General features: G+C 41.1%; 1 protein-coding gene across 1 annotated transcript in view; it reads left to right on the top strand.

Moving 5' to 3' along the window:
- Window positions 1–640: 640 nt before the first annotated feature.
- ints3 (integrator complex subunit 3) overlaps window positions 641–21,102 on the top strand; it is a 30,153-nt gene continuing 9,691 nt past the window's right edge. The window contains exons 1-15 of the mRNA XM_017711402.2: window positions 641–933; window positions 5,202–5,285; window positions 10,293–10,376; window positions 11,776–11,889; window positions 12,407–12,491; window positions 12,608–12,674; window positions 13,490–13,631; window positions 14,217–14,346; window positions 15,522–15,619; window positions 16,620–16,811; window positions 18,032–18,119; window positions 18,232–18,311; window positions 18,844–18,935; window positions 19,273–19,379; window positions 19,593–19,712. Of these exons, the coding sequence (XP_017566891.1) occupies window positions 847–933; window positions 5,202–5,285; window positions 10,293–10,376; window positions 11,776–11,889; window positions 12,407–12,491; window positions 12,608–12,674; window positions 13,490–13,631; window positions 14,217–14,346; window positions 15,522–15,619; window positions 16,620–16,811; window positions 18,032–18,119; window positions 18,232–18,311; window positions 18,844–18,935; window positions 19,273–19,379; window positions 19,593–19,712 (1,570 nt within the window). The 5' untranslated portion in view covers window positions 641–846. The remainder of the gene's footprint in view (window positions 934–5,201; window positions 5,286–10,292; window positions 10,377–11,775; window positions 11,890–12,406; window positions 12,492–12,607; window positions 12,675–13,489; window positions 13,632–14,216; window positions 14,347–15,521; window positions 15,620–16,619; window positions 16,812–18,031; window positions 18,120–18,231; window positions 18,312–18,843; window positions 18,936–19,272; window positions 19,380–19,592; window positions 19,713–21,102) is intronic.

Here is a 21,102-nt window from a genome sequence, read left to right as displayed (position 1 = left end):
TGGTATTGAATAATTAGGTTGTGGCAACCTTGTCCAGATAACGGAAACAGCAACACCTTTTGACAGCGTTGTGGAAACGTTGTAAGAAATTTGACAACGTCATAACGATGTTGTGTGTTTACTGGGACACAACACATTCTCCCTCGGTCTGAAGAACCGTTTCACCATGAAAGTCATTGCTTTTACTGAAGAACCCTTGAAGAACCGCCTATTTAAAGCATGTAGTTTTGTTATTGGGTGTCATGAAAGTGGCTAGTATGCGTAAGTTACGTTTCTGAATTGGCCCTAGAAAATGTCCCAATCCCTAGGTAAGGCGCTAGGGTGCATGGCCGAATCCCTAGATAGGGCGCTAGGGTGCATGGCCGAATCCCTAGGTAGGGCGCTAGGGTGCATGGCCGAAACCCTAGATAGGGCGCTAGGGTGCATGGCAGAATCAGTAGGTAATGCGCTAGTATGCAGGGTTGAATCCCTAGGTAGGGCGCTAGGGTGCAGGGCTTAATCCCTAGGTAATGCGCTAGGATGCAGAGTCGAATCCCTAGGTAGGGTGCTAGGGTGCAGGGCACGCCCTGTCGGACTGAGACTCCTCCCTCGACTCGCCTCCACGCTCCGCCCGCTCCCTGCTCTGGAGGGAGTACTTCCGGTAGGCCAGCATGCCCTGCGGAAGTTAAATTGTTGCAGTCGGAGAGTGAAAAAGCGGCGGAGAAACAAAAAAACCCGAAAAAAAGGAGAGAGAGATCGAGCGAGCTGGAGGGAGAGAAAGCGGGGGATAAACACGCAGAGCGGACGCTCGGAGAGCAGCCGGAGAGGCGGGCTTGTCTGAGAAGAGGCCCCGGGTCCGCGGCGGTGATGGAGCCCTCAGCGGCCAAAGGCAGCAGGACACAGGGGCGCCTGCTGGCCGCCACCAGCCTGGACGCCAAAGACGAGCTGGAGGAGGTGAGAGCGGAGCCGTACAGACCCACTATTACTCCGGTATTACAGCCGGTAGACGCACAGCAGACCTCGCCTCTGCCTGGAAGTGAAGCTCTCAGCACAATAGGAGGCGCAGCAGGCGGAGATCTGGCGGAGCCGCGGGCTGCCAGCGCGTTTCTTCCCTGGCAGCTTCCTTCAGTTTTGACACGTCTCGATCTTACATGATGTATTTTGACCTGAGTCGATCTGCGGTTCTCCCCTAGACAAAGCTCTGAGCCTTAAATGTGCGTTAAACCTCCTCATAGTCAGTCCGCCTGAAAACGACAGCAGAATACAATGAGAGCAGAGCGGTCAGTCAGCGGTCGCCAGCAGAAGCTGCCAGTGCTGCTTGCTTGCTAAAGTTTTGGCGTATCTCTGTTTTCTATGGTGTTAATTGATCTGCGGTTCTCCCAAAAACACGTTTTCACCCAGTAAACATCTTCTCTGCCCGTCAGCACGAAAACAACACCACCAGCCTGAGTACAGTAGGTCCAGCAGCAGCAGCAGCCCGTGGTCTGTCATACAGGCTGCCAGTGGATTTCTTTGCAGGCTGTTACCTGAAGTTTTGGCTTTTCTCAGTTTAATGTGATGTAAATTGATCTGAGGTTCTCCCTCAGACACGTTGTTCACCCTTAAATGTGCGTCAAACCGCCTCACAGTCAGTCAGCGTGACAACAACAATGTAAACACAAAAGGAGCCACAGTCAGGTCCGTCAAACAAGCTGCCAGGGGGTTTCTTTACAAGCCGTTTGGACTTGTCCTAGTTTAATATGATGTAAATGGATCTGCGGTTTTCCCCAAAACACATTTCCACCCTTAAATATACAGTGAACCTTTTCTCTGCCCGTCAGCCTGAAAACAACAGCGTGAGTACAGTAGGTGCAGCAGCAGCCCGTGGTCTGTCAGACAAGCTGCCAGTGGATTTATTTACAAGCCGTTTTGACTTTTCTCAGTTTAATATGATGTAAATGGATCTGCGGTTCTCTCTCAGATGCATCTTGACCCTTAAACGCACAGTACGTTTCTGCCGAGTCAGCATGAAGACGGTAGCGTTAACACAGTAGGTGCAGCCCCAGTCTGATCCGTCATAGAAGCTGCCACTTGATTTCTTTGAGTTTTTTTTTTATTCCTGAGGTTTTGACACTTCTCAGTTTAGCGTGGTGTAAATTGATCTGCGGTTATCCCTCAAATATATTCACACAAATATATACAGTCAATCTCTGTTTTCATGCTGACTAGCGATGTGAATGTAGTCGGATCAACAGCAGTCAGTGACCTGTCATAGAAGCTGCCGGTGGATCTCTTTACAAGCTGTTTCCTGAAGTTTTGACCTTTCTCAGTGTAATATGGTGTAAATTGATCTGCGGTTCTCCCCCAAACACGGTTTTCAACCATAAATGTACGTTAACACCACTTCAGTCATTCAGCATGAAACCAGCAACATACGGACAATAAGAACAGCAGTGTGTAGTTTTGGTGAAGTTTTGACACATTTTCTATTTTTTATGGTGTAAATTAATCTGTGGTTCTCCCTCAAACACCCCCCCCCCCACCCCACCCCCCCAGTTAAACCTCTTCTCTGTAAGTCAGCATGGAAACAACATAATAGGTAAAGCAGCAGTCTGTGACCTGCCGGTGGGTCTCTTTACAAGCTGTTTCCTGAGGTTTTGACTTTCTCAGTTTAATATGGTGTAAATTGATCTGCGGTTCTCCCCGAAACACGTTGTTCCCCCCTAAATGTACGTTAAACCACTTCAGTCATTCAGCATGACGGCAGCACCGAACTACAATAGGAGCAGCAGCCTGTGGTCTGCCAGCGCTGGTGGTTGGCAAAAATGTTTTGCCAAGTGTCTCAGCTCAAGCAGGTGTGGCAGATATGTTTGGAACTAGACTCTGCAGGAAGGTGGATCTCGAGGACCAGAGATGGTAAACACTGGTGTTTAGAGTAATATAAATTATTAATAATAATAGCAAGGGAGTTCAAAGACCGGATGGTGTATGTGAGTCAGCAGGAAAACAAGAAACATGCACATTAAGAAAAAGATCTAATAACGAGATTCAGTAGATTAATAAGAATGATGCTGTAATCATAAAAGTGCCGTGAGAGATGCAGTAAATTACACAGTCCTTCTCTTGCACCGTTCTCACAGTCGTATGCTGAGGTTCGAACATCTCTGGTCAGATGACATGTTTTGTTGATTTTGTCAGTGAAGTAAGTGAACGCATCCTGTTCACGTGACACACGTAGCCTCTTAAATTCCTCGGGACCACCGGTGGGTCCAAAACGCACTTCGTCATGTTCTTCATAATCTTCATATTCCATAAGCTCCATTCAGAAGCTGGGCGTCGTGTGAGGCTGTAGCTCTTCTCTCCAGTCTAATAGACGGTGACGTCATTTTAAACCCTTATAATAAAAGAAGCTGAACTTTGTTTTTCTACTGAAAGTCGAGCCGTTTTTCCCCCAAATCTGGGCTCTAAACTATAAACAGACGGCGTCTCTTCAGTGATCTGCTCTGGAAACATCACTTTTTTAGAAAATAACACAAAGAGCGTCGGAGATTTTTGGCTTCCAGCAGTAAATTGTAAGCGTATAGGAATATGTAGATCATAAAACACATTTTCTGTTAAATTGATGGGAGCTTTTACAATAAATAAAGAAATTAAATTAAATTCTTTTATTTCATGCAGTTACTGAATAATTTGCCTTAAAATTTGGTCCTGTAGATTCAGATGGAAAAACCAAAATATTCCCTGGAGAATAAGAGGATATTTTTCTACATATTTTAATGCACAATTTCTGTTTATTTGTTGAATTTATAGTGTTGGGAAAAGTAAAACATAACATTTAAAAAGTGACACAACTTTTGCACAGGCCACATTTTATGTTTTATTTTCTTCCTAATATGTTAAATTCAACAAATAAACAGTGCTTGTGTATCAAAATGTGCGGCTTGTTCTCTGTAGACGATGTTTTATCTTATTATTACTTGGAAAATCAACAAAACGTCATTCGGCCAGGGGTGTTCAAACTTTTGCGTATGACTGTATATGTTATATCTCACCTGTGTTGCTTGGCGTAAAAGATGAAAGGTGCTATTGACTCATTTCATCATATGTCGATTTATATGCTTTATACCACTGTATACCAACAGCTTAGCCAAGCCATAATCAGAGGTTTCAGAGCAGGACAAAAGGATCTCGAAGGGTAAATAGAATTAGTTGGTGGTCGGGGTTCGGTTGGCTGTTAATGCAGGAACACGGTGATTGGAAGTGAAGTGCGCTTCCGACTTTGTGCTCTTAAATTGAACGTTGTATATGGTACTGAGGTTAAAGCCCCGATGAGGGATTTCAGAACTCGAATGTAATTATAGGCTGCAGCTTGTGGGCATGTTGTCCTGCTGAACTTCATAGCAGTGGTTCCTCATGCAGGAACAGAAAGTCCGTGATAAAACAGACACTGAAAACATCTGCATGGTTTAATTTGCATTTATAGTCAGTAGTGTTGAAATTACACCTGGGCGGTAGATTTGTAAAAGATGTTGTGGTGGAGAAGTGATGATAATAGAGGCACAAAGTCCACTCACGTGTAGTCGTGTGTAAAAGTTTGAACAGCGCTGGTCAAATCACATCCAATCACTCAGCTAGAAAAGATCATAAATGTGGCATATTTCTGCACATTTTAGCTGCACAGTTTCTATTTATTTGCTCAGTTTAACATGTTAAAATAAAGCATGCAATATAAAATGTGCCATGACTTTTTCGCAGGCTTTCATGGTCTGTCTGGTGTTAAATTCAGCAGATATTGTGTAATTGTGCATTAATATGACTAGAGGTTTGTTCTCTGTAGAGGATGTGTAACTCATTTTCACTTGGAAAATAAACATGTAATTTGACCAGGAATGCCAAAACTTTTGCATACGACCGTATATACATGCTGTCTGTGCTCAGAAAGCGGCTGCCTGGTAATGGCAGCTTGCTCAAGGATGTTTGCTGGACATTATAATATGATAATCTAACATTGTGAAATAATCATATCATAAAGTTTTATCAGGTTGCTTTATAAAAGTCCTATAATGTTTATCTGGTTGTTTAAGGCCTAATATGATCCTTGTGTTCCACATTGGTGTTGTGCTTTTGCAGGATTCTGTTTTTTGTGTGTGTGTGTGTGTGTGTGTGTGTGTGTGTGTGCGCGCACTCACCGCAGCCTGTGTACTCGCTTACTGACCAAATCTTGGCGTGTGTTTGTGTTTCAGCGGTTGGAACGGTGCGTAGCGATCACGACGTCCATCACGAACGGGCTGTCGGAACGAGAAGCCAATGATGCCCTCACTGCCCACGTGAGTGACCCTCTTTCACCCATTCACATGGCACAGTAAAGCCAGGAAGCCAGAACAAAAACAATACAGTACAGTGCAAACATCTGAAATGATATGTCAGGTTATTTATCTGGGCAGTAAACATGTACTTGCTTCAAAATCAACAGCATTAAAATAAGTAGAGATAAGTAAACTACCCAATGTGAGTTCAGATGGTGACCCTTATTAGTCCCACAGCGGGTAAATTCCACCTCTGCACTTAACCCATCCGTGCAGTGAAACACCACATACACATTAGTGAGCGCAAACACACTAGGGGGGAGTAAACACACTTGCCCGGAGCGGTGGGCAGCCCCATCCGCAGCGCCCGGGGAGCAGTGGGGAGTTAGGTGTCTTGCTCAAGTCACCTCAGTCATGTACTGTCAGCGCTGGGGATCGAACCGGCGACCTATCGTGGCTGGTTTCCTAACCTCCAGCCCACGACTGCCCCTAAATGTGTGGGAGTGTTAGTCTAAAGGGCCCGTCTGCTACGCTACATTTTAATTTTCCCCTTGAGATCCACTTACAGCGTTTGTGTGGTTTTATGTTCCAAAATTGGTTATAGTTCATTTTTACAATTTACCATTTTCCAGCCACTCTTTATACCTTAGAATTAAACAGGCTGTTTTTGCTACTGTGCCTTTAACCTCTTCAACTCCTTGAGACCACCGGTGGATCCAACATGCACTTCGTCATTTTCTTCATAACGTTCTTATTTCATAAGCTCCATTCAGAAGCTGGGCGTCGTGTGAGGCTGTAGCTCTTCTCTCCAGTCTAATAGACGGTGATGTCATTTTAAACCCTTATAATAAAAGAAGCTGAACTCACAATTCTTTTTTGTCTCCAGAAGACAAAACCCATTTTTCCTATTTGGGCTATAAACTATAAACAGACAGCGTCTCTTCAGTGATCTGCTCTGTAAAAATTATTCTAAAATTCTCGTCTAAGATTTTTGGCTTTTAACAGTAAATTGTAAGTATATAACAATATGTGTAGAACGTAAAACATGTTCTGTTAATTTAAGGGGGGGGGCTCTTATAAAAAAATTAATATATAAATAAATAATTTTTTTAAAATTGCATTTATTTAATGCATTTGCTGAATAATTTGCCTAACGATTTGGTCATGTAAATTCAGATGGGAAAAAAAACAAAATATACCCTTGGGAATAAGAGGTTAAGACTAGTCAGTGTAAATGAACTCTGTTCTGATTGGCTGCTCTATATTGTGCCTGTAGTCAAAAAGCAGTCAGGGCTGAAAGACTTCTTGTAACTTAAGCGTGAGTGGATGGGGCTAAATTTGCTGTAGGCTGAATAGGTAGATAGTAAATCAATAAGCTGTGACAGGCTGTGCTTATTGCTTTAATATCTTTAAGGTATTCTAAGGCACACTTTTTCTGAAATTGTTTTATTATTAATAAATGAATAAAAATCAACGTAAACAAATATTTTGCTATAAAATGTAGTTCGGTTAGAGGCTGTTGCCAAGCAACCATGGACCGCTGAATGAGGAGATCAATGTTCGATCAGCCATCGCTGTATGTTGCAGTCGTTTCATCAACGTTTTGCCATGTAACAGTGAATCAATGTTCGATCGCCCCTCTATTCAGTTGTCATGAGGTGGTCATACACTATATTTCCTGAAGTATTCGCTCACCTGCCTTCACATGCTTATGAAATTGAGTGAGATCCCATTCTTAATCCATAGGGTTTAATACGGTGTTGGGAGAGTTAGGAGTGTGTTTATGGGAATTTTTGACCGTTCTTCCAGAAGCGCATTTGTGAGGTCAGACACTGATGTTGGATGAGAAGGCCTGGCTCACAGTCACTGCTCTAATTCATCCCAAAGGTTTTCTATCGGGTTGAGATCAGGACTCTGTGCCGGCCAGTCAAGTTCTTCCACACCAAACTCGCTCATCCATGTCTTTATGGACCTGCTTTGTGCACTGGTGTGCAGTCATGTTGGACCAGGAAGGGGCCGTCCCCAAACTGTTCCCACAAAGTTGGGGGCATGAAATTGTCCAAAATCTCTTGGTGCTGAAGCTTTAAGAGTTCCTGTCACTGGAACTAAGGGGCCGAGCCCAACTCCTGACAAACACCCCCACACCATAATCCCCCCTCCACCAAACTTTACACTTGGCACAATGCAGTTAGACAAGTACTGTTCTTCTGGCAACCACCAAATCCAGACCCGTCCATCAGATTGGCAGACGGAGAAGCGTGATTGGTCACTCCAGAGAACACGTCTCCACTGCTCTAGAGTCCAGTGGCGGCGCTTTACACCACTGCATTCAACGCTTTGCATTGCATTTGGTGATGTAAGGCTTGGATTCTGTGCAGCTCTCAATGCTGTTCTTGAGCTGATCTGAAGGCCATGTGAAGTTTGGAGGTCTGTAGCGATTGACTCTGCAGAAAGTTGGAAACCTCTGCGCACTATGCCCCTCAGCATCCGCTGACCCCGCTCGGTCATTTTACGTGGCCGACCACTTCGTGGCTGTTGTTCCCAATCACTTCCGCTCTGTTATAATCCCACTTACAGTGGACTGTGGAATATTTAGTAGTGAGGAAATTTCATGACTGGACTTGTTGCACAGGTGGCGTCTGATCACGGCACCACGCTGGAATTCACTGAGCTCCTGAGAGCGACCCATTCTTTCACTAATGTCTGTAGAAGCAGTCTGCAGGCCTAGGGGCTCGGCTTTATACACCTGTGGCCGTGAAAGTGATTGGAACACCTGAATTCAGTGATATGGATGGGTGACTGAATACTTTTGGCAATGAAGTATAAGTGTACATATATCATGGAGTTTGCAACAGGCGTAGCTCAGCCAATCAGATTTTAGGACTGGCACTATCCAGTTTTTAAATCCAAATTGTTTGATTCTGATGACATGGCTGTTTTTCTAGTTTCATTTCCATTTATAAAAAAGGAGGAAAATTCCCTTTTATCTAATTTCCAGATTTCTTCTTGAGGGTGTTCAGTATGTACAGGTACTATCCAAAACCTTGTTTATCTAGTCCATCCTTCATTAAATTACAATCTGTTGTTTAATGTAATTAATTTAATCAGCAACTAATTTGCATATTTATTATAGTGCCCTATAGTATTTTTGCTTACAACCTTATGGTGAATATATACACTCTGAGCAGAAAAGGTTCTATATGGTACCAAAAACGTGTTCTTTGGCTTGTAATAATAGTGGAACCCTGCTGTATAGAACCCTTTTCAAAAAGTGTTCTGTATGGAACCGTCTGCAACATATTCTCTGAAGAGCCTGAAGAACCTTTTCATGATGCAACGAACCCTTTAATTGTCCAGAGGGTTCTTTGAGTGTTCATGGTTCTATATTACTGAGGAACCCTTGAAGAACCGTCCTTTTTAAAAGTGTAGTTTTAAAGTATGTTCATGGCTGCCTGGGTTTTAGCACAGAACTATATAAGTAAATATATCTTTTTGCAGAAATAGTCGATTTTTTTTTTGTTGTTGTTGAAAATTGTATCTATGTTCAAACAGCCTAACCACTTCAACTTTGATTATTATTATTATTATTATTATTATTATTATTATTATTATTATTATTATGTGGCAACATTTTTCTGTGATTACATGAGTGTAGTATTCCCAATAGTGCATATTAGTCATCATATTAATGTCAGACAGGAACAGGATGAAGTTAAATTGTCCGGATAGTCTGTGAATAGGAATTTCCCTATTTGTCTTTCTGTTCAGCTCATTTGTTTTATAAATTCTCTGGTTGTAATAAACCATCAAATCTGCATCAGGCGTCTCATTCCCTGGGCTGACATCTGACCCTCTCACCACCGGTCAGCACAAACAACGAAACACGATCCACTTTCCTGGAGCAGTGTTTGAGTTCAGCCTATAGTCAATTCTTTTGAATGAAGTTGATCTAAATGGGTATAATTACAGCCGTACTCATGTTGATTCAGATGTCCACTTGAGTAAGACGCAGTAGACGGTGTTTACTCTTCTGCCTGGACAGTTCATTTTCAAACAAGTGGTAAAATAAACAAGGTGTTTGTTCATCAGTCTCACTTCTCTTTATCCTGGCAAGAAAATCTGTTGAGAAGCAGATGTTACGGCTGCCATAAGTCGTGTTTTGAAAGCCTGGATTTCAGTTGCATCATCAAGTTGTGCACATTATTACCACAGATTGAGTCGGCTTGCATGTTATTTATTCTGTTATTTGTTTTGTATTTTTAAGCACTGTTTGGTTGGGATTAGTTTTACCTAGACTTATTGCTGGTGGTTCACAGCGATTTTAGACCCATTCAGCCTGTTAATGACTATGTTAATGTCTAAGTCTAAAGGCAGCCTGATTAATTCTAAGGCAGGCATGTCAAACTGGGGACCTTCTAGATAAGTGTTTACCTTCATCTAACGTCCAAGTTCAGCCCATGCTAATTAGCAGATGAGCTGAATCAGGTGTGTTTAATGAGGCAGTGAGCTGAAGTCTGCGGTGTTCTGGCCCACGGGGCCCGGAGCCTGACACATGGGTTCTAAGGCATGCCGTTTTAAGATGGATTAAATTATTGTTTTTTGTACAGAAACATCATGAGATGTTTGACTATAAAAATTTCAGTCTTCAGTTCACAAGGTCATCACAATACCAGTTACGTGCTGCATTCGCTTGACAAAATAAATCAAATGTCTGAGAGGATTTCTACTGTTTTGGACTGAAGTCAGTGCATAAAATCAGTAGGCCACTCTCATCTCTGTAATTAAGGTTGAGATTTCTTATCCTGTGCAAATTGCAACATTACATGTATGACAGGCGTTAAATTACACTCCCTGTGAAAAATGAATCCTGCCCAAATAGTGTAGTTTAGCACCCATAGTGGTGCATTAGCCGTAATTCGTTTTCATTCTGCCTCAAATCTTCAGGGGGTTCTTCACTGGTAATATAATAACATGTGATTTTGTATAAGAGGCATTAATTAACATGCGTCTGTATGTGTTTTCGTACAGGTGTGTAAGGGTCCTCAGCAGCATGAGGAAGTGTGCCTTGGCCTGTTCACTCTGCTGCTCACTGAGCCTCCACAAGCACAGCGGGTAAGGCCTTGACACACACACACGCGCACACACAGATTCAGACACGATGTCATCTGTGATGGTGAATAATTGTGCATTCTGAAGTCATCGACGCCACTGTGTCTGGTGGCATCTGTGACTTTAGAAGCTTCTGTATGAGGACAGGCCATATGCCCTGTACTTACACAATAAGAGTGGCGAGCCGCGACTATTTCAGCTGGACCTTCAGACCTGCACAATAATGATAATCTCTTCTGGCTCCCCAATGGGACTCTACTAGGATGTTAGCACTAATGTTAATAGCAGTGCACTTATGACTGTTACATATAGTGGTATGCAAAAGTTTGGATGCCTCAAATTTCTTTTTGTTGATTTTCTTAGTGAAAATGGGTGAACAGAGAATACAACTCGGTACATTTTAATGCATAATTACTGTTTATTTGGTGAACTTAATATATTGTTTAAAAATAAATAAATAAAACATGGACTTTGTAAAGTTTATGACACCTTTTTAATATTTTTTTATATGTTTTTTTTTTCAAGATGTCGAACGCACATCATGAGAAATTACAGGCTAAAATTTGCATAAAAATTCCACGTTTAAGTTTGTTCCCTGCAGTGGATGTGATCACTTATTTTCAATTAGAAAATCAATCAACAAAATATGAAATTTGGAGGTGGAAGTTTGAACTTATACAACTGTAGTTTAGCCATTCTCTATTACATATGGACTATCAAAGCTTGTAAAAAAAAAAAAAAAAATTAGCTGGCTGAAGCCTGGCTTGACTACTGCTCATATCTGCATAGATGTATCTAGAACCTCCAGAAATCCCAGAAGCCCCTCTGTCAAGCAAAATGCCCGTGGGCCAAGTCTGGCCCGTGGCACAATCCTAATCGGCCGTGCAAAATAATTTTAATTTTCTATTAATATTAGCCCATTTTACCCTGAGCTGCACTACAGTTCCCAGCATGTGCTGCAGTGTAAAACGTGCTCCCCCTCTCCAACAACGATCTATGGGACAGCAGCACAAAAACAAAACCCAAAAAAAAAATGCCAGGTATCTAATTCAAGCACACAAACAGTTAAAAAAAAAATCCTACATTTCTCTGCAGCTGATTGATTAACAAATTGATTAATGAGGTTGTTCCATATTTTATAACGGCTGGCAGCTGTTGCTAGGTTACAGGTAAGGTGGAGTGATACAGATTATAAAAATGCATTAGAACATATCCTTGTCTTTTCCGCAGATATTGACACTCATAAAATGCCACCCAGCCAATTACATTGCGAAGTTGAAAGTAACTGTGGTTTGCTTCACATTTAAACCTAAAGCCAATGCACATCATTGACATTTTCCACTGTAATTGCTCTACTGTTTACATAGTGAAATGATAACTGGTCAGTCCTCTGCCTGTACAGTGCTACAGGGACCTGACGCTAGTCAACCGAGACGGCATGAATGTGGTTCTGATCAAGATTAACCAGATACTCATGGAGAAGTTCCTCAAACTGCAGGACGTGTGCCGCACACAGGTAAGCCTTGGTTTGCATAGGGAGTGTTTTAGCGCTGTTTAATGTTTAATGGCAAGCTTTTTTTCTATTTACACTTTTTATATCATATGTACATTGATGTTATATGTTCTGTGTGTGATGTGAGCATCATGCCTTAAATTGTTCTCATCCTACGTTTTTCTGAAAGTATATAATTTGCTGTTTGTGATTTTTACATACCAAAAATGGTTACATTGGCTCAAACTGCTGTAGGATAAACAGGCTAACCTATTTAAATGAGTTGATTTTGTGACATCATTGAAATAGGGAATTCAAAACGGACCATTTTTGTAGCTTAGTGTCCATACATGATTTTAAATCTTAAAAATGTTGACCTGCTACTTTAAACTCTTCTTTAAAAAGAATAAGGGGGGAATCTAGAGTTATTTCTTCTGTGCACTTACATCAAGAAAATCCTAGTACATGCATGTTTATCTCGAGATCACAAATGTATTGGTGAATAAAATGTTCTCTGTGATTTTTCTGTTTCGGTGGGCAGTTGGTGTGGTTGGTGCGAGAGTTGGTGAAAAGTGGAGTCATAGGAGCAGATGGAGTCCTCATGACCCTCATGAAGCAGATTGCTGGTACATATACGCACAGACACGTTTTAGTCACCTCTCTTTCACTCAAACACATTCTAAATCACAACGAAGATGGTTGTCTGATTGATGGCATGTTTCTAATGTGTGTCTGTCTTTAGGAGGTGATATTACCAGCAAAAACCTGTGGCTGGCTGAAAATGTGTTGGACATCTTGGTGGAACAGAGGTAAATACTGAGCAATTCACTATTAATATAGAAGCGCTGTGATTCCTTGACCTCAAGCCTATGTTAATTGACTCAGTGCATCATTAAATCAAAGATTTCACCCTAGATAGATTATATTTTTTAAAATGGATTTTTTTATATAGATTTCAGGCATTCTGTATTTAATGAGCCGATATAATGGAAAACTGAGTTTCTCTTTCTTTTTTAAAATACAAGTTTAACTTTGTGAACAGTGTCAAAGTTTTAAAACATACTGTCCTCTTCCCAGTTCATATAGTCTATATAAGGAAACTAACCTGTGGAACAGCTCATTTTCAGTGAATTACTTTGGCATATCAAGAATACCAGAAATGTATTCTGCAGATTTTTCATGTTTAAGGAATGAAGTGAGGTCATGTTAAATCACACACATGCTAGAAGTCAGACAAGAAAAGAGAAATTTGGGCCCTTTAAAGAAAATACACTGAAGAGCACTGGAATATAGACAATAGTAAACAGTAGCAGAATACAGGCAATAAAAAGTACATCAGGCTTTATTTTCCCAGCTTATTCATTTTCAGTAAGTGCCCTTTTTCAGTAAACTGGAACTAAACTAATATATAAAATAAAAAAATCCATTAAATGTTATTATAGTCCATTATATTAGATTCTGACATTGCAGAATCGGCCCGGCTGAATTGCCTGCTTCAGGTTGATGTTGATGTCCATAATCTGCTTCCACTGTTCCGTTTCCACTGCTTCCTGCCTCCATTTGTTATATTATTCTTGTAAATGACCTTATAATTAAAGTGATTTATCTACTGTGCGTTGTGTAGGGAGTGGGTATTGAAAAGCGGTATGCTGGTGGCCATGTCTGTCTACACATACCTGCGGCTCATAGTGGATCATGGGACCCCAAGTTTGCTACCGCTCCGCCAGAGAGAGGTGGACTTCTGCGTGGGTCTCCTACGAGAAAGGGTAATGAAGAGCAATGGATGAATGACATTACTTTGTATTCTTAGACCGATGTTCGTTACTTTATCCCTCTGTTCATATAATGGTTATGTCAATTGAGGTTATTTCCTGTCAAAAGGAGGTAAGATGATCCTTTATTAGTCCCACATTGGGGAAATTCCCTGTGCTACAGCAGCAAAGGGACAATAAGGCACTCAAGAAAAGAAGTAACAAGAAGAGAATTAACAAAGTAATTAACATTAATAATTACTTAATATGGTTAGTTAGTTACTTATAGCTGTGTAGACAGCTAATACATATATATATATATATATATATATATATATATATATATATATATATATATATATATATATATATATATGTATGTATATGTGTGTGTGTGTGTGTGTGTGTGTGTGTGTGTGTGTGTGTGTGTGTGTGTGTGTTAGACTGTACAAACAGCAGCAGGATGGAAGGACCTGCAATAACACTCCTTCATGCACTTCAGATGAAGCAGCCCGTCACTGAAAGCTTGCAAATAAAGGCTAACAGTGAAAAGGAGTGAATTAAATATCTGCTGTCTGCATCTGTCACTCTCGTTTTCAGTTCATGGAGTGTTTTATCATCGGGAGAGATCTGGTCAGGCTGTTACAGAACGTGGCTCGTATTCCTGAGATGGAACTACTATGGCGAGACCTGCTGCACAACCCTCAGGCCCTCAGCCCGCAATTTACAGGTGTTTATTTTTGAGAGAAAGACAGATTCACATGTTGGTGTTTTATTATTTTTTAGCACAGTAGAATGCAGTAAAAATGAATGGCGCACAAAACGGACATGCAGTATGTGATATAATATCCAACGTGCTCTATTGTTAAAGTGCTAGTGTTATTAATTTATTTTAAAAGTAAATATATCACTGCTGTCAGAAAAAAAACAAAGAAATGGCCCAAAATTGCTTAGAAAAAGTCTGGTTCCATTGACTTACATTAAAAGCAAAGTATGTTTTTTCCTTCTCCTGTAAAGTTACAGTTTTGGAGGTCCATGGTTTTGTTCCGACAGCAGCGATATGCTTCACTATGAATACATTAAAGTGCTGTTTGATCAAAACCTTGCACAAAACAGCTTAACCATACAATTATCCAAGTGTCCCCCTGTGTCTATCAACATTTTATGCAAATAGCGTCTCACATTCAAACAGAAACTCAAGTTTCTTTACAGTGGTGTACAGTATGAACCAGGGTCACCATGTCTACCATGCAAATATATTCATTTTGTTTACCATCCACAACAACCAGTAAACCTGCATGTCTTCTGAGTTTTTATTTGTAGTTTTGACAGTAAAAAATGGGTAAATTTGGGGGGGAAAATATTTTCTTTGGAATATATTACCTTAGAATGCTCTGCATGTTCCTCTCTGCTTTGAATGGATTTTGAAATACTTGTTTTGGAAGAGTAGAAGCTTGTCCCAAAACAGCAACACGGATATCTGGCATCAGACTAATCATTTCATGCAGTAAATGAGTGTAATTAGTGAGGGAGCTTTTAGAGGCTTTTAACTCTTCAGACATGTGGTTCCTATCAAGACTTGGTCATCTTCTCTCAAATGGAGCATTTTAGATCAAACCACACTGAATGTTTTTGTTTACGTCTTAACCGTTTAATTATGCAGAAATGTTGAAAAATCAGTAATATTCTTCTGTAAGTTTGAAATCAAGAGTTACAGTCAAACTTTTTGTAAAGTTTTCAATGTGTTACAAATCTCATCTGCTGTTTTCATATGTTAATTGATTTGGTGTGAAAAGTCTTTATGACTAAACTAAAAGTAAGAATGTGTGTATATGTGTGTATATACATATACATGTATATGTGTGTATGCGTAACTGTGTATGTGTGTGCATAATTCATCTGCAGGTTTGCTGCAGCTCCTCACCTCTCGCACATCCCGTAAATTCCTGGCCTGCCGCCTCACCCCAGATATGGAGACCAAACTACTGTTCATGACGTCAAGGGTAAAAGCACACTCCACACGCTCGGCCTGGGCCACGGAGAGCTCTCTAGCCCAGTTTAGATTCTCTGAACTGCTTCCTGAAACCAAGAGACATGCCGTTACATAATGACATACAGTGCAATTCATTAGAAACTGGAAAGTGATGCCAATTTTATTGTAGTCAGCTCTTTGAATTAGACTTGGTTTTGAGTTTAAAGTGCAAAATTGTCAGCTTTACTTTAGAGGTATTTAAATCTGTATTTTGAGTGAACCAGAGAAAAATGACAGCTCCTTTTATTTATGCATCTCTATTTCAGACGACCATAAGTAATTGGACGTTTAGCTGCTCACTTGTTTCTTACCTTGTTTCTCACAATAGCACTAATCGAAGGTCTTGTAGGCATAATGTGTCGAAACCACCTGAAAGGGATAAATATACCAACCTGACCTGAACCCCATTAAGCATTTCACTTAATGAAGCCATAAACAAGCAGAAACTGAGACTTTGCAAGGATTTGCAATCATGCAGCCATAATAAACATGATTGTGTCAACCTGTCTAATTGTGTATGGTCCCCTGAAATAATTCATGAAAAGGGAGAATACCCTCCAGTTAAAGTCAACTTGAATCAGAGATCGAATTGAATTTCACTTCTGTACTTCTGGTAGAAAAACGGTATCAGGGAAGTCTCTTAGCTAGAGTGTTCTCTCTGTCGAGAACAGGTGGAGGTGGGAAGGGAAGGTGAAACATTATTGGTGAATATTGTTTTGCCCCACCCACAGATGTACAATAAAAATCAGGAAACATTTCAGAAATGTTAGGAAAGTTGGTACATTTTGATTGATGATTACAGGAAAACAGTTTTCTCTTTTCAAATGACTCGATCAGTCGTGCTTAGTGTAAACAAAGCACAGTGTAGTCAGTTTCAGTGAGCCAGTCTGTAGACTCCAGTGTAGCTTCTGTTCATAACCTGCAGGAGTGCTGGGATGCCCACAGTTCTCTCTCTTTCTCTTTGACTGCAGGTTCGATTTGGGCAGCAGAAACGCTATCAGGACTGGTTCCAGAGGCAGTATCTTTCCACAGCTGAGAGTCAGTCACTGCGCTGTGATCTCATCCGCTACATCTGTGGGGTCGTCCATCCCTCCAATGAGGTTCTGAGCTCGGACATCCTGCCCCGCTGGGCCATCATCGGCTGGCTGCTCACCACTTGCACGGTAAACCTTAATAAAGGCGGCAAATGCTGAACAACGTGGTTAGCGAGGTGTGTGTGTGTGTGTGTGTGTGTGTGTGTGTGTGTGTGTGTGTGTGTGTGTGTGTATTTTCATTCTCTGAACACAGAGAAAATGCTTGCATTTATTTGAGATGATTGCAGTGATTAAACCTGGCTGCAGTCATTTTCCACAGTCTAGATTTCACAATCATATTAAGCCACAACACACAAAATATGAATTGGGTGCCCTGGGTTAAGGCCCACACACATCTTCTAAGCCACTACTCCTTCTGGGTTGTGGGGAGTGCTGGAGCCCATCCTAGCTGTCATTGGGCGAAAGGCAGGATACACCCTGGACATGTCGCCAATCCATCGCAGGGCAGACAGACATTCATACACACTCACACCAAGGGGCAATTTAGCATGTCCAACTGGCCTGACTGCATGTCTTTGGACTGTGGGAGGAAACTCACACAGACACGGAGAGAACATGCAAAGTCCACACAGAGAGGACCCTGGTCACCCGGCCGCAGACTTGAACCCAGGCCCTCCTTGCCGTGAGACGACAGCGCTACGCACCACGCCACCGTGCCGCCTCGGGGTGTGCTGGTGCCTATCCCAGCGGTCATCAGGCAGAAGGCTGGGTTGAGGCAAATAAACTTAAATAAAAGAAAGCTGTATGCAGCTAAATCTAATGTTTTTCTTGTATACAGTTATTTTTGCTCTTAAACAAAGCTACATTGTTTTCTTGACTCTAAACATGATTCACTACAACGTTTTACTATAAACTGGCAGTGGACGTGAAATTTTAAAGAGATTATCGAAGTTCTGGAGGGACTCACATGTTTGCCAATATTCAACAACCAGCTTCTTCACTACGCATACATGTCCCTTTACTGTTGTTGTTCTCTCTCTTAGCGCTATCATCAGCTATTGCCTATATCACACGTATAGATACTTCGCTCACCTCCCATACTACAGGACTCTTGGTCATTTTCAGTCATCAAAATATAACATGTTTGAAAATATCTGGAGGCCTCCAGTCACTCTGCAGCTAAAACATAAGGTTTAAAATTGACTTGTTTCCTATCACAGACAGCCACCTCATGCGTGCTGTCAGTCACTTCTTAGCCAGCCGAAACTTTGCATCCAGTTGTGAAAGGTTTCGGATTGAAAATGGTGTACAATCATCCTCATTTTAACTTGTTCCTCTCTTCTGCTCAGTCTAATGTTGCTGCATCCAATGCCAAACTGGCCCTCTTCTATGACTGGCTGTTCTTCAACCCAGAGAAGGACAGCATCATGAATATCGGTAAGGGTGGAGGGAAGAAGCTGAAGATTCCTGACCCTAATGTGACCAGTGACACAACGGATAGACAATGTTCTTACTTCATCTTCTCTCTGTCTGTGTATGTACGCTTTAGAGCCAGCCATTCTGGTGATGCACCACTCCATGAAGCCCCATCCAGCCATTACTGCCACGCTGCTGGACTTCATGTGTCGAGTAAGTTGTTTTGAATTCACAATAAGGGAGCTTTTTAAATTCTTATGCTGTGTTCACGCTATCAGAGCAAGTTTTGCGTGCAGCTGTTCACTTTTAAAGGAACCGTTGTTGTCGCCCTGAATGAAAAAAGTATGGCCTTTATTTCAGGTTTTCTTGAATCACACAATAATACGTGAAATTGTGTATTAAGGCTGTTTGAATTCTTCTGAAGGGTGATTTGCTGCATCGAGCGCTGGTGTAGTTCCGTCATGCCGCTATATTGGGCGGTGTGCAACATGCATTTACCACAATCCTGTAAATGCTGTTTTAGAGTTACTTATGAATTAGTCTGTCAGTATCACTTTTTATTCTTATATTTTGTTGCTTTTTTGTACAAGAAGCATGTGAACAAGGATAAGAATATAACAGTCATTTTCTCCCCAAAACTGTATCACCCTGCCTTTAATAACACAATGTTGTTTCATAGTTTTAACTGTTTTGTCTGTCTCATGTTCTCCTACATTTGTAATTATTGTCTTTTTCGTTACCTCAGATTATCCCTCACTTTTTTCCACCACTGGAGGTTCAAGTGCGCCAGGGCGTCTTCAACTCTCTTAACTTTATCATGGAGAAGAGAGTGCTGGCGTGAGTATTTTACACCTCTTTTTTTTCGTAATTTTGCTCTCTCAAAAATTTATTCCATCTGCTATTAATAATAGATCACATCCCTTTTTTTGGACTTCAGTGCTGAACGTAGGGTGTCGGACTTCCAGTTTGCAAGCTTTGCATTGTTGGCTTGAATTTCTCCACTTAAGCCATGTTAAGACAATGCTATATAATGTGGGATACAATTAAAGTTGCTGCTCCTGCGATTTGAAAATGATGCTCTTTCAAATTGTGAATTTGATACAAAAACAATTGTTCAACCCTGTCATGAAAGTTTTCGGTCCTTGTGCTAATTCTCTTCTTGTCTCTTTCTCAGTCACTTGGCTCCGCTGTTCGACAACCCTAAACTGGACCGTGAGTTGCGCTCCATGCTGAGAGAACGCTTCCCGGAGTTCTGCAGCTCCCCATCCCCTCCAACAGAAGGTCTGCACCATAAACGCACCACCTTACCCTCACTCATCACGTTTAAACTCGGATATATCTTTACAGAACAGTCGTCTGGGAATATAGTGACTAATAAACTAAATATTTGTATCCAGAGCTGTCCACTGGTATGAAAGCTTAAAGCAATGTTCTGAAGCTGCGTCTTGTCCTGTTTCTTCTTTCAAAATAAATGTTCCTGTTTCATTTCTTCAGTGAAAATGGAAGAGTCCGTTCCCATGGAGATGGACAACCATGTGCTGGATAAAGAGGATGGTTGCTATGACAACACAGATGCTACCTTTAGTGATGATGAGGAGGAGTTGAACAATAAGGGTAAGGCTCCTCAAACACTGTTACTGCATTGTCCAACACACTACATGTCAAATAGATTCTTGTAGCTTAAAGCGATAGTTTAGCAAAAATATAGAATCTACACAATTTCCCCTTTAGTGGAACAGCCAATACATTTATAACCAAAATTCACATTTCAGGACGGCTACTGTTTTTAGCTATGCAGCATAGTTTCGTCCATTTTTATTGGTAACAGTGTCAAAGACCATACTAACAATTCTGTTAGAGATTACTTAACAGCTCTGCAGAGTTCGCTGCTGCGAAGCCTCATTGCTCAAATCCGATTTTGTGCTCAAATCCGAACTCTCTGACACAATGGTTTACACTCGTTTAGGTAGGAGATTCAAATCTGTCATTAATGTGAATGGATCGGCGTCTTGAAATGACCCTCATGAGCTCATCCTACTCAGTAACATCATGTGAATGAATCACTGCATCATCAGCTAAAACTAACGAGCAGAACGAGCTTCGCTGAGAAGATCATTAACTCTGAGCAGCTCTCGGCTTCGTTATTAGAGCCAGACGAGGGTGGAAAAGATGAGATGTGTTGCTTTTCCACCATTTACAGGCTTTAACTTCTGTTTGGCGCTGCTGCCATGGTAACGCTGAATGATGGCGCACGGGCAGTGGGTAAAACACATGAGTTCCGATCTGAGCGTCACATTAAGGTCACATGCGTATCCGATCTAGGACCACATATGAAAGTGACTCAGGTTGGATTTGAAAACATCAGGTTTGCGTGTCCGCACAGCTCTGAAAACACCAGATCGGAGTCGCATTAGGGCAAAAAATCCGATTTGTGCCACTTCAACCTGGTAATGTGAACATAGTTATGGCACAATGCTAATTGGTGTACATAAAGTTCTGTCACTTGTTACTTGCATCTTATTTTATTTTGTGCCAAACTATGTCTTTAAAGGAGAAGTTTACTGATTTCTTTTAAACGTCTGCCTAATTACATGGTTAAATGGGTCAACTAAAATGATGTGGTTAAGCCAAGTAGTTTATCTACTTTGTGAACAAAAGTCATTGAGATTTGAAATGCACACTTCTAAAGTAGCTTACCACGTCAGAATTCTTCATAGAGCTCATGATGGAAACCAGACATCTGAAGATTTTATAGTCCTCTAATTGCAATCTTCATAGAAAAATTAAATGAAATGGTTCTGAATCATTATGAAGGGTGTTGTGAGGCAAAATAGTCGCCCAAAAACATTGTCTTTTCAGATTTATCACATAGAAAATGTGTTTGTTTTGTTGTTTGTCTCTTGGTTCCTATCACCACCACTGTAAAAAAAATATCTGAGTCACTAGTTTCCTCTACAGTGAACCACATGCATGACAGTGAATGTGTTTAAATGCATGTAATAAT

The sequence above is a fragment of the Pygocentrus nattereri genome, chromosome 27 (genome assembly GCF_015220715.1).
Source record: "Pygocentrus nattereri isolate fPygNat1 chromosome 27, fPygNat1.pri, whole genome shotgun sequence".
Taxonomy (NCBI): domain Eukaryota; kingdom Metazoa; phylum Chordata; class Actinopteri; order Characiformes; family Serrasalmidae; genus Pygocentrus; species Pygocentrus nattereri.
The sequence above is the reverse complement of the archived record's forward strand: the minus strand, read 5'-3'. Positions and strand labels throughout refer to the sequence as shown.